Source organism: Octodon degus, unplaced genomic scaffold (assembly GCF_000260255.1).
Source record: "Octodon degus isolate 3935 unplaced genomic scaffold, OctDeg1.0 scaffold00029, whole genome shotgun sequence".
Taxonomy (NCBI): domain Eukaryota; kingdom Metazoa; phylum Chordata; class Mammalia; order Rodentia; family Octodontidae; genus Octodon; species Octodon degus.
Window position 1 is genome coordinate 12,510,946 of NW_004524605.1, and position 11,928 is coordinate 12,522,873.

The window sequence follows — 11,928 nt, forward strand, 5'->3', positions numbered from 1 at the left end:
TGATTTCCAGTCCAACTTTTCTAAGGAGTCTCCATACTGATTTCCATAACGGTTGCACCAGTCTACACTCCCACCAGCATAAGAGGATGATAAGGAAGGTAGAGCAATTTGAAGCTGGTGTGCACCTAGTAACATCTCTTTTAGTAATTGATAAATTAGATAAGGCTATAAAAACTTGAACAAAACAATTAAATACCTTGAGCTATTAAAACAGATACAGAACACGGCACCAACAATTGAAGAACACACACTTCTCAAAAACTTATGGAATGTTTATAAAAATGGGTGAGTACTGACCCAAAAGCTACATTGTTAATTTTAAAGCTTGATCTTGTAAAGAAAACATTTTTTATTATAAAACTGTCACTTCAAGAATGATCCATATTTTTTTTCATACTATAAACTGAATTCAGGACCTTGTGCTTGACAGGCAGGCATTTATGCCACTGAGCTATATCGCCAGCCCAAAAACAAAATTTTTAAAAGGTCAAAATTAGTATAGAAGATCTATATTAGAAAATTCTAAAAATCAATGTAGAAAATTTTACACTCTTAGAAATTAAGTAATATCCTTTTATAAAACTAATAAGCCAAGCAGAAATCATATTAAAGTTACAAAAACATTATCCAGGTGTGGTGGCGTATGCCTAATTCAGCATTTTGGAAGGTGAGGTAGAAGTATTTTTTATGGGTTTAAGACCAGCTTGAACTACATAGACCCTATCTCAAAAGAAGAATAAAAAAATGTATCTATATTATAATTACTCCTTTGAGATGTCATCAAAAGGTATAATCTTAAATGCAGATTAAAAATCAGAAAGGTAAAAGTTAACCAAGTAGCATATTTTGGATCTTAAAACAACTGATAAATTCACCTGCCTGGAACAAAAAGAGAAGGAGAAATTCAAGCATTACAAATAAAGGCAAATAGAACGGTATAATACAAGTAAAAGGAAAGCAGGATCTTGAGGACTAAACTAATCAAGAGAGGGAAAGGAGAAGAGCTAGGAAACATGACAGTGTCAGGCCATACAGTTATATGTAGAAGATGGGCAAGGCAATGATCCTGAGAATCTCCAGAAGATTTTTGAATCTAGCAGTTAGTTGGAAAGATTCTCACCCTGAATAACTATATATACTGATGCCTGTGAACTGCACTGAAGATGGTAATCTGTAATAGTAGGTTTATGCTTGGAGCGCCTGTCATTCTGGTCTTCTGAATAAGGGCTGCTTGTCATGACATGCCAGTTGCTGCTGTGCTGTCTCTTGGGTAGATGACTGTTCAAAAAGAAGGGAGTGGTGAATGAAGGCAGGAGACAGGAAAAGGAATGTTGTGGGACTGTCCTGATTCAAGGTTGTATATGGTTAGAATTTTGGACTTATGTGTAAATGTAAGAATAATATAATTCTTTATGCCTCTTTTTAAAATATATTCTGATTTTTAAATGTTTTTTCATCATATTCTGCAGGGACTTAAAGTTCAACATATCAATACTTGATGAAAAATTCCTGCTCCATGTTATGCCTAAGATGTTTGATATTCAGACAGATAGTGAGGTCAAGCTTAACAGCCTAGGTCGTATGGTAATAACAATAAGTTTGTCTTCTGGATGGTTAACAACCTAAGTTTGCAGACCAAAATTAAAGAAAAAGGAGGGCTGCAAGGAAAGCCAACATTTTGGCCCTAGCCTTCTAAGGTCAATTAAGACTCAGACATATGAGAACTTGTACTGTAACGTCATGTAACTCGGTAGTGTCCCAAATTTTCTGATCAAGGAGATTATGGGGCCAAAGAGGAAAGTGATCGATGATGTAGTGTTCCTAAGGAGAGTCACATGGAGAGAAAACATTCTCTCAAGCTTTGACAGAGAGCACATTGGCCAAGCAATGGCCGTGACTCATCCACATGGCTGGCACTGACAAAGTTTCGACAATCTGAGGTACAGGATCTCAGGATAAATCCTGAGGGGATTTCACTGACCTTATCAGACCCAAAAGCTACAACTCTTGTTGCATAGGTCTTGCTTTACCTTGGTCTTAACTATCCAGCAGAAAAGTATAAAAATGAAGTATAAGAAGTAAAGCCATGGAGTTACGTTGAGCTGTAGGGGACTCAGGTCAACAATTTCTGACATTGCCAGTGAAGCAGAAGCCCCAATACTATTATGGACTACTGGACTCTTTTAGAATATTTTGCTGAGTTAACACACCTATAATATTCAAATAATGGAACTAAACCAAAAAAGGGGATACAGATGAATGTCCATTTTGTATCTGTGTATTCAAAATGATTAGGATAGATATATAGTTACAGTCTCTTAATGAATAGAGTAATTTGTTCTAATGGTGTTTGTAAGTAGGATATCATGTCCACATCTTGTACAGCAATTAACCACTAGGAAGAATGTATGCAATGTGTGAATTATTGAAACTGTCCTACCAATTTGGTTTGAAATTGTCTCATTGCTATTTTTTTCTCAATAAAATTATGGGAAAATAAAGAAATAAAGATAAGGGCCAGGGAGAGGGATCAATAGACTAAGTGCTTCCCTGGCAAGCACAAGGGCCTGAGTTCAATCCCATGGTCTGAAGAAAAAAAAAAAAGATAAAATCCTGACAAAAGCAAAAGTGGATCCCTACTGGCAGTATTGCTCAAGGGGAAAAAAAGAAGAAGATGTGAATAAAAATATTTAGAATGGCCGGGTATGGTGGTGCATACCTATAATCCCAGAACTGGGGAGCCTAAGGCCAGCCTAGGCTAAATAGTGAATTCAAGGCCACTCTAAGCTACATAGTGAAGCCCTGTCTTTAAAACCCAAAACAAAACACAGCAAGGAAGGAAAAGCCTTACTACAAATGCAGAGTGTAGTTTAAAAATGGGGTATTATGAAAAATCGTCAACAAACTTCAATCATTTATGAAATGAAAAAGATAAATATGTTTTGCCGTGCCTGCTATGTTGATCAATGAATTTAAGCACATGAGGGACAATTGGATAATAGAAAAGTGATAGAATTTGACAATTTTTCTACATAAATAGCACATATTCATTTATTAACACAAATGTAAAATCCTAAAATAATTACTAATACATGGTTTTATTTGTACAGATGATACGTGATGGCAAAGTCGAGTTATGACAAACATAGGTGTGGGTTTTTATTAGAAAATTGATATTATTAACCATACTACTCTGTTAAGGAGAAATAAATATCTCAATAGGAAATGTATATTTATATACTATAATATATAACAACACTTACAAATACAAATTCAGTGATAAATTATTGGAAATTTTCTTTTTAGGGTGAGGTAGAAGCAAAATTTCCATTTCTTTCTTCTAGTCAACACTGTATTGTACGATCCTAGACATGATAGCATAAAAATGAAAAGAAAGGCATGACAAATTTAAAACTTTTAAAAAACTATAATTTAAGATAACTTAGTGGCTAAAAATGAAATAAATGATGAAAAAATGTTTCATAAATGATGAAAAATGTTTTATTAGATATTGACTAGAAGATCAGTATTCAAAAACTTTCCTAGATAATAGGATATCTGTAACTATTTTCTTGGAAAAAGAAATACAAGTAACAGAAATACTTTACATCAGTTTGTCTACTGAAAATATTTTTAAATAAAACTGTTAAAGTCTTGAAATGCATCAAAGAACGTATAAGTAGCTAGCTACAAGGTTTAAAGATTAAACTTTGAAATCCAATCAATGTTCTAATAGAGTTTCCTTGTGAAACTAATGTTCTACAGTTTATGTTGAAGGGAAGAATAGGTAAGACATTCTTGAAGAAAAGGAAATATAAAAAATCTTTAAAACTCTAACAAGTAAGATACAATATTTAACTCTATTTCAGGGTGGACCAATAGAATGATGAAACAGATAAGATGGTCTCAAGCAAGAGCCGTAAGGGCATGGAAATTCTTTTATTTACGACAGCACTAAGTATGGGCTTTTCAATACATGATGTTGAAAGGACCTATGTGTTTAATCCCCTCTCCAACCATGCACAGAAATTAAATTTGTTTAAAGACATAAGGAAAAAATAAAACTCTTAAAAACAATATTGAAGAACATCATGACCTCAAAATAAGAGTTCCTGCAAGACTGAGAAAGCATGAACCCTACAGGAAAAAGATAACTGTTCAACGTTAAATTGTAAAGGGTGCATTCCTGTTCATCCAAAGATTCTGAACTTAGAATGAAAATACAAACTCCAAACTGAAAGAATTCTCAATATATAAAACTGCTAAATATTTCTTAACATATGTATTCTACAAATGATGCAAAAATAAATTTTAAAATAATTAAAATAGACCACTTTTACAGAAGAAAATCCCAAATGGCTTACAAATGAAAAGATGCTTCACTCTGCTGGTAATAAATAAGAGAAAATGTAATTTTAAAAGATAATAGCATTGCATTTCACACTTGTTTCACACTTATCACATCAAATGTTAGCAGAAAATAGAACAACTAGAAATTGATGCCTATTGGTTGGAAAGTCAATTTAAGTAACAGTTTTGAAAAGCTGTACCGATTATACCACCTGGGAAGTCAGATAAATTAGAACTATGTAGGTTGGGGAGCCTGCCTGGTAAGGGAAGCGCAAGGTGCTGAGTTCAATCCCTGTACAGGGAGAGAGAAGGAGAAAGGGAGGGAGGGAAGGAGGGAGGGATGGAGACGGAGACGGAGACGGAGACAGAGACAGAGACAGAGACGGAGACAGAGACACAGACAGAGACACAGACAGAGACACAGACAGAGACACAGACAGAGACACAGACAGAGACACAGACAGACAGAGACAGAGACCAAGACACGGAGGGAAGTTTGGAGGGAGGGAATGTGCTAGGGAGTATACGATTCTCAGGCATATAACATAAAGGGTAAAAAAGAGGATTTTTTTAAAAGGAGGTGGAATTTACATATGCTTTGATCCTGCAGTCAGTAAGCAAGTACCAAGGCTCCTAAAGGGCCCTGGAGCACACATTGAAGAGTACTGTTTCCCAGCGTGTCTGTAAGGGTTGAGTTTAGACTCTGAAGTCACATCATCCCAGATTTGAATACTCTTTTGGTTGATGACTCCTTTTTTTTTTTTTCTGAGACAGGGTCTCACTCTACAGCTCATGCTGGCCTTGAGCTCACTTTGTAGCCCAGGCTGGTCTCGAACTGCACATGTGTAATCCCAGATATGTAGCCTGCACCACCATGCCTGGCTTTTGATGCCTGATGAACCATTTATTTTGCCTTATTATTCGAACCTGCAAAATGGAATCACTGAGAGGTTGAATTACTTTATAGAAACAATGGTTTTTAATCAATATTAAAACCTTTGACTCCAAAATATCAATGCCACCTGCTGATTATAAATATCCAAAGACATATGGGCTATGTGACTTTGTTGAAGAGCAACAAACTTGGGGTCTCAAAGACCTTAAAATTGTCTCACGAAGCCAGGTATGGCCCCACACAGCATTAATGCCAGTACTCTGGAAGGCTGAGGCAGGAGAAACAAGTTTGAGCCTAACCTGAGCAATTTAGCAACACTAAAAAAAAGAATAAAATACAAAGAAGGTGAGATTATTCTGTGCTTCAAATTCAAAAATATGCACTACTAAACAACATGCAATGATAATATAAAAAGCACAATAAATTCCTAATAGCATTTACTGCGGGGGGGGGAGGGGTATATGGGATCATGAACTTAATTCAGGGTCCTACACAGGTAAGAATTTCTCTCTTCCTTAAAAAAAGCTGGTGAGTAGACAAGGAGCCCACCCCACAATGTCATTTTTATACCATGTATATATATATATATATATATATATATATATATATATATATTCTTTTCTATCTACCCATGGAATTTAATGATTCAATATACAACTATATTTTAATCAGAAAATAATATATCAGAAGCCCAGCAGCATCTCCGGACTCTCTCACATGCTAGCCTGCACCACTCGCCCAGCACCTCTGTGTTGGGACTGTCATAATTACAGCTTTCTTGCAGGTCACTCATGGACACCACCTTGTCGTGTCTTTGTGGGCGCTGAGTTTATACCACCCCTCCCGACTAGAGCGACTCTTCTCTAAGTGTGGCCCCTGACCCAGAAGCATTCGGTCCGTGTGAAGAGATTACAGATGCAGAGGCGTGGGAACTAAATCTGACACTCTGGGAATGGGGCCTGAATCTGCGCTTTTGACCTGCAGGCCATTCTGAAGCTCACATTTGAAAACTGTTCTTAAGGACCTGGGTGGGTCCATGGAGCTTCCTATCTGGCCCTCCCTCAGTTCTGTACCTTTTCAGCACGACTCCTCCTCCTGCTCCCTCTCCTCCCCCTCGTCCTCTGGGAGACTTTCACATTTTCCTAATGGAAGCAGCATCTACTTAGGGCATCCAGCAGGACCCTTGATCCCCTCTATCAGAAGGAAACCTTCTTTCATGCAGTCTAAGCTGTTGTGGTGCAGCCCTAAATGTATGGTTAGAAAACTGTGGGCCTCACTGCAGTGCCTTGTGTACCTGCTGTAGTCCCCAAGGGCTCGGTGGGCTTCCTCAGGGGCAAGATTACCATAAGCACCTATTATCATAAGTCTGTCGCAACATCAAAGCACGTTTAGAATGACTGAGACAGACAGCCTGCTTGTTTTGTCTTTGCCTTAAGGAAATTTTTCATACCCCGCTGGTTATGGCCTTTCACAGTAGGACAGTGAAAGAGGGGCTCCCTTTCTCAGCACCCTGGTATTTCCATTGCTGAGAGAAGAGAAAGGGCTGCAGTTATTTCTGAGTCCATTTCTCTGACCTCAAAGCCCTCCTAGTGATCTCAGAGACCTCATGCAGTTTGCAAGAATAAAGTGAATTCTAATGCCTGCCTGAAGTAACCACACTGCATCTGAAAAAGTTCTCCAGGCTCCATGCATTTTGTGCTTTAATCTCTTTCCTTCTCCCCAACCACCTTTTTATATTGAATCAATCACTTGGAAGGCTGAGTGCCCAGTATACACTAATTTAGCATACCTTAAATCTGATATCAGCAATGTGCACTGTTTGAACATCAGATGTACCATGAAATATGTATCGCTCAGCCATATTCAGGACTATTTCCTTCCTGTCATTTACATGGACCAGGTTGGGAGATACAAGAGCTAATTCCATGAGAAAAGAGAGAGCATTTAATTGCAGAGAGCAGGATAAATATGTGGTTGAGAAAAAATAGTTTTTGTGTGAGGTAATATAGTAAACAACTTTCTTGCTTCTAAGAAATGGGGTTAGAATTTCTCTCTGCCATAATTAAAAGTACATCCCTGAGCAATCACTTACTCTTAGTTCCCTTGTTTGTACTACTAAGACCGCAGGAACACTGGGTTGATTGGGCTTTGTAAAGATTAAATAAAAGAGTTCGCACATATGAAGACTTTTCCACAATGGCATTACCTAGGAAACCCTCAATACATTATACCTGATGTTTGCAGCAATAAATAAGACCAAGAAAATAAGTCAGAGCAAATTCTATCTGGTTTGATAAACTTAGGAGTTCAGAGCTCTCTTGAGGAGTCTGGAAATTTCTGATGAGAAAGATGAGTTGTTTAGCACTTACTTCAGGGAGATGTGGTGTGGAGTGGAAAAATGTAAAATATTTGAGACCAAACTTGTGAGGCCGGATCTGTGACTCAGGTTTCAGATGGCCTGGTCTACAGAGAAGAGAGCCCCTTAGAGTTAAAAACTGACTTATCTAATGAGCAGAGGGAGGGAAGAAGGAAGGAGAAAGAAATGGCATGAGGGATTTCAGCTGGCCAAGGGGAAACATGGTGGTCTGCTGATGGGGTGGGCAGGGTATAAGGGCCAAGGGGTCAGTAGCCCTGTGAACAAAGTAGTAGAAAACTGATAGTAAATGATGTAAGTCAGCTGGAATGTACAGGAGAGAAACAGATGAAAAGAAAATGACACAAAACTCTCTTTATATTTCAAAAATGAGAAGAGGCCAGAGTTATAGCTGGGTGAAGGCCCACCATAAGCCTTCCTGTTGCCCTGGTAACAGTGTTTCTTGCTCATTGCCCAGACATCTCCTCAGAAGAAAAACACATGCTAACAAAGTAGACCATAATCACAGGCAGCACTGCAGCAGCTCAGGCAGCCTTGGTGAAGGTCTCGCAAGAAGGAAAAAAATGGGATACAGAGACTTTTGCTACACACGAAGGAGTGAGGCCAATCAGGATGAGCTAAAGAGAAAGCCAACCCTTCTCTTTGTAGCAGGACAGTGTGCCCGTGGCTGCTCATTTAACTCCAGTTGACTCATTGTGGAGGGAAACCCGGCAGACAGCTGCTGCCTGGGAGCCATCATCCTGAGCCCAGACCAAGATGTGTTGAGCAGCCTTCTTGGCGTCATGTAATGTGGCTGGGGTTGCTTGGGAGTGGCGCCTCACTGGTCCATTTGCCCTTCTGGCCACTTGCTGTGACCCAAGACGGTTTGGCCTGCCCAGATAGAGTGGTAGGAGGAGTTAGCAGTGGGAAGTGTGGGTGATGTTGCTTTTTAACGTGTTGAGAACATCCAAAAGTTAGAAACAGCAAGTCAGGAAGCTGGCCTGAATCAAAGCAGGATGCAGGCCACTGCTGACAGCCCTGCTTCCTTGGTGGTGATGTTTTCTTTCAACAGAGACACAATCCTAATCTAATAATATTTTTAAGGTCTAGACTATTAGAGAATGGTGGGATTTTGGTGGTGTTTTCCTCATGTACTGAGTTAGACCAAAGATTTTGTAAAGAGTAGTATCCTCACTTTTTGCCATCATAATTAGCATATATCATGGCTGCTTATACTTCTGTTGTGATATTTCTTTTCTTACATACAATAAAATTTGCTCATTGGTGAGCTTTTGTAATTACACAGACAAGTGCAGCAACCACTGCAATCAGTATTCAGGAGAGTTGGGCCACCCAAAACAACTCAGCATCAGACCAGCTCCCCTCTCCCACAACCACTGATACGTCCTAAACCTTCTTTGAAAAAAACTTCCTTATGAAATAAGTCCCAGGATGTCCTTACGATTCACTAGTGTAACAATAGTAACACCAGTATAGGTTGGGTTTTCACAATCTGAGAACTCAAAATGACTCAAATTGCAAAACTTTTTGATTGCTAATAGGGGGCTTAGAAATTTTCAGGTTTGGGAGGATTTTGGATTTTCAGATTAAGGACAGTCAACTGTCTTTGTAAATATTCCAAAATCTAAATAAAATATCTGAAATGCTTCTGCTTCATTCAGTTTGTAATAATGTTTGATGCATATTTGCACTTGCTGCATGAAGGGTGCCACTGAAGCTCTTTGTAGATGTGAAACAGAGACTTTGAGAAATTTTGGAAAAGAGAGGAAATAGGAAAAAAAATATGCCCAGGAGTGTATGGTGACCACCTCATGGCTTTATTCCAAGTGTATCTCATCCCTAGTTCTATTTCCGGTATTCTAATATGATTTTACCTCCATGGAAGACATGAAATAAGACTAAGTAGAAAGACTACTATTTCACCAGTATCTACTGCAGAAAGTTCACCTTAGATGTATGGTTGTCCTATTCCATAAAAAAAGTTATATATGTAAGAACTTGATTAACTATACCAGTGAAGTAAGTGAGACAATAAATACAAATGTATAAGATAAAGTAAAACCATGGCCCTAGAACTCTCTCCTTTTGACCTCTGAGCAAGAAATGAAGATAAAACATTGAGTTCCTGTGTTCTCTGCCATAACTTGACCAGAATGGCAAAACAAAACCTACACAGATTCCCTGATCAAATACTGAAGTGCTGTTTCAATGCCAAGAACATCAACTTCCCTTTAAATTTACAAAAAAAGGGGATAGGGTCTTTAATCTTTGGCTCGCGTGTGTTTCAGATTAGAGTCCCCAACCCGATCTCTGGTGATGGAAGCCCCAAAGGGAGTGGAAATAAATGCAGAAGCTGGCAACATTGAAGCCACCTGCAGAACTGAGTTGCGACTGGAATCCAAAGATGGAGAGGTAAAGAACTTGAAGGGACAGGGGCCGAGGGGATCTGAGTCCAGGAGGCTGATCTTGGCCAAAGCTGATCTGCCATTGATACTAATCCTATTCTGTGTCAATCAAAGAAGCCAATCAGAGGGGTTTATTTTCTGGAACAAATAATTTCACAGCACCATTATAAGCCAAACCCATAATACATAAAAGTTATGATTCATTATTTGTAAAATGCTAGCATGATGGCATGTATTGCAAGTACAGAATTATATGACTGTAAAAATGAAGGCTATTTCCAAATTCTGTCTCTTCCTGCCTTAAAATAAGATTTAGTTAGCCAGCATAATTAAGCTGCATTTCACACCCATCTGGCTAAAGATGAACTTAATCTACTTGTAGTTGTTTTATGTCATATGTCTCAATTTTCATTGATGATGGAAATTCATATCCAACAGCAATCCCAAACCAGAACAATCAAAGAAGTCAATAGGGTAACACTAGGCCGCGAAAGAATGGAGGGAGGCAGACACTCATTCTCTTACCTCATTGCAACCCAAGTTGGGTGAATGGGAATTCTACTCACGAGTTTGCAAGCAGAGTAAGGTAAATGCCCCTTTCCAAGAAGTCATAAAGGCAGGGCGATAGCTCAGTGGCTTACATGCCTGCCTGGTAAGTGCAAGGTCCTGAGTTCAATCCCCAATACCAAAAACAAAAAATGTCATAGACTGCAGACTTATAAAAATGAGGGGGGCAATTTCTTTTTTCAGAAGACAAATCTCTATTCTCCATGTCATATCCACGCGGGTGTTATTCTCCGCTTGCTGCCATATGCCTGCTCTGTATACAAAGGCCCTTCCCTTGATTTCCTCAGTATTTACTGTTTTGTTTTGAGAAAGTGAGGCTAGTACTCCATTGTCACCACAGCTGGCTTCCTCAAACAACCACAAACTACAAGCCACACAAATGACAAAAATAGAAACTGCCTCTTATACTCAGGTTCTTAGATGCCAGATTTTGAATGATGGAATAATTAGTTATAATCATAAAGCTGAGGGTAATTTCCAGTACTGCTTATCTTTTTATAGTCATGCATTTTTTAGTCTATCTCATAGACTACCAGCATCATATGCTGTTTTTTTAAAAAAAAAAAAAAATCTCACTAATCATTTCACTTTAAACTTGGAAAATATTTTCTTCCTGAAGATCCACTTGGTATGTGGACGTAAGTGAGATCTGAGAAATTCCATACTAAAAAAAATTATTAAATGTAGCATTTCCATATTTGTTTCACTCTAGGTCACTATATTTGACGAGTCATACTTTTACAAAATGTGAATAACAACCAATGAGCCAGTTTTTTCTGCTATATTAGCTTCTGGGAGGGCAGAAGTTTGTTCTCACTTCTCTCCAAATCTCCAGTGCTGCTGCAGCTCCATCCATAGGAGCTGTTTGTGAGTTTTAATTAAACTGCGCCCCCATCTAATATTTCCTAGCATGTTCCTTTCTGGATGTCAAGAGCATACGTGACAGCCTCTGACTGACTCTTTTTCACCTATTCCCTCTCTTTAGATTAAATTAGATGCTGCGAAAATCAAACTACCTAGACTGCCTCACGGATCCTACACCCCCACAGGAACGAGGCAGAAGGTCTTCGAGATTTGCGTCTGCGCCAATGGGAGATTATTCCTGTCCCAGGCAGGAACTGGTTCCACTTGTCAGATAAACACAAGTGTCTGCCTCTGAGAGACTCCACAGAGTGGACCATGTCGGCAGCAGGAAGGCCGATTTTTGGCTTTAGACATTGGCTGCCAGCTATTTTTACTAGAACACAGAAAGCCTATCAAAGACCTTTTACGTGTGAGTGTGTGTATATGCGTGAGTGTCTGTGTGTGTGAGTGGATATGGAAATACACATGCGTGC

The 11,928-nt window shown here is 38.8% G+C and overlaps 1 protein-coding gene across 4 annotated transcripts in view; it reads left to right on the forward strand.

Annotated features, from left to right (window-relative positions):
• The window catches only part of Sgcd (sarcoglycan delta), a 645,238-nt gene extending 633,334 nt beyond the window's left edge, over window positions 1-11,904 (forward strand). For all 4 annotated transcript variants that reach the window (XM_023713117.1, XM_004629389.2, XM_023713118.1 and 1 more), the window contains 2 exons: window positions 9,908-10,031; window positions 11,577-11,904. In XM_023713117.1, the coding sequence (XP_023568885.1) occupies window positions 9,908-10,031; window positions 11,577-11,750 (298 nt within the window). In that variant the 3' untranslated portion in view covers window positions 11,751-11,904. The remainder of the gene's footprint in view (window positions 1-9,907; window positions 10,032-11,576) is intronic.
• Window positions 11,905-11,928: the final 24 nt, after the last annotated feature.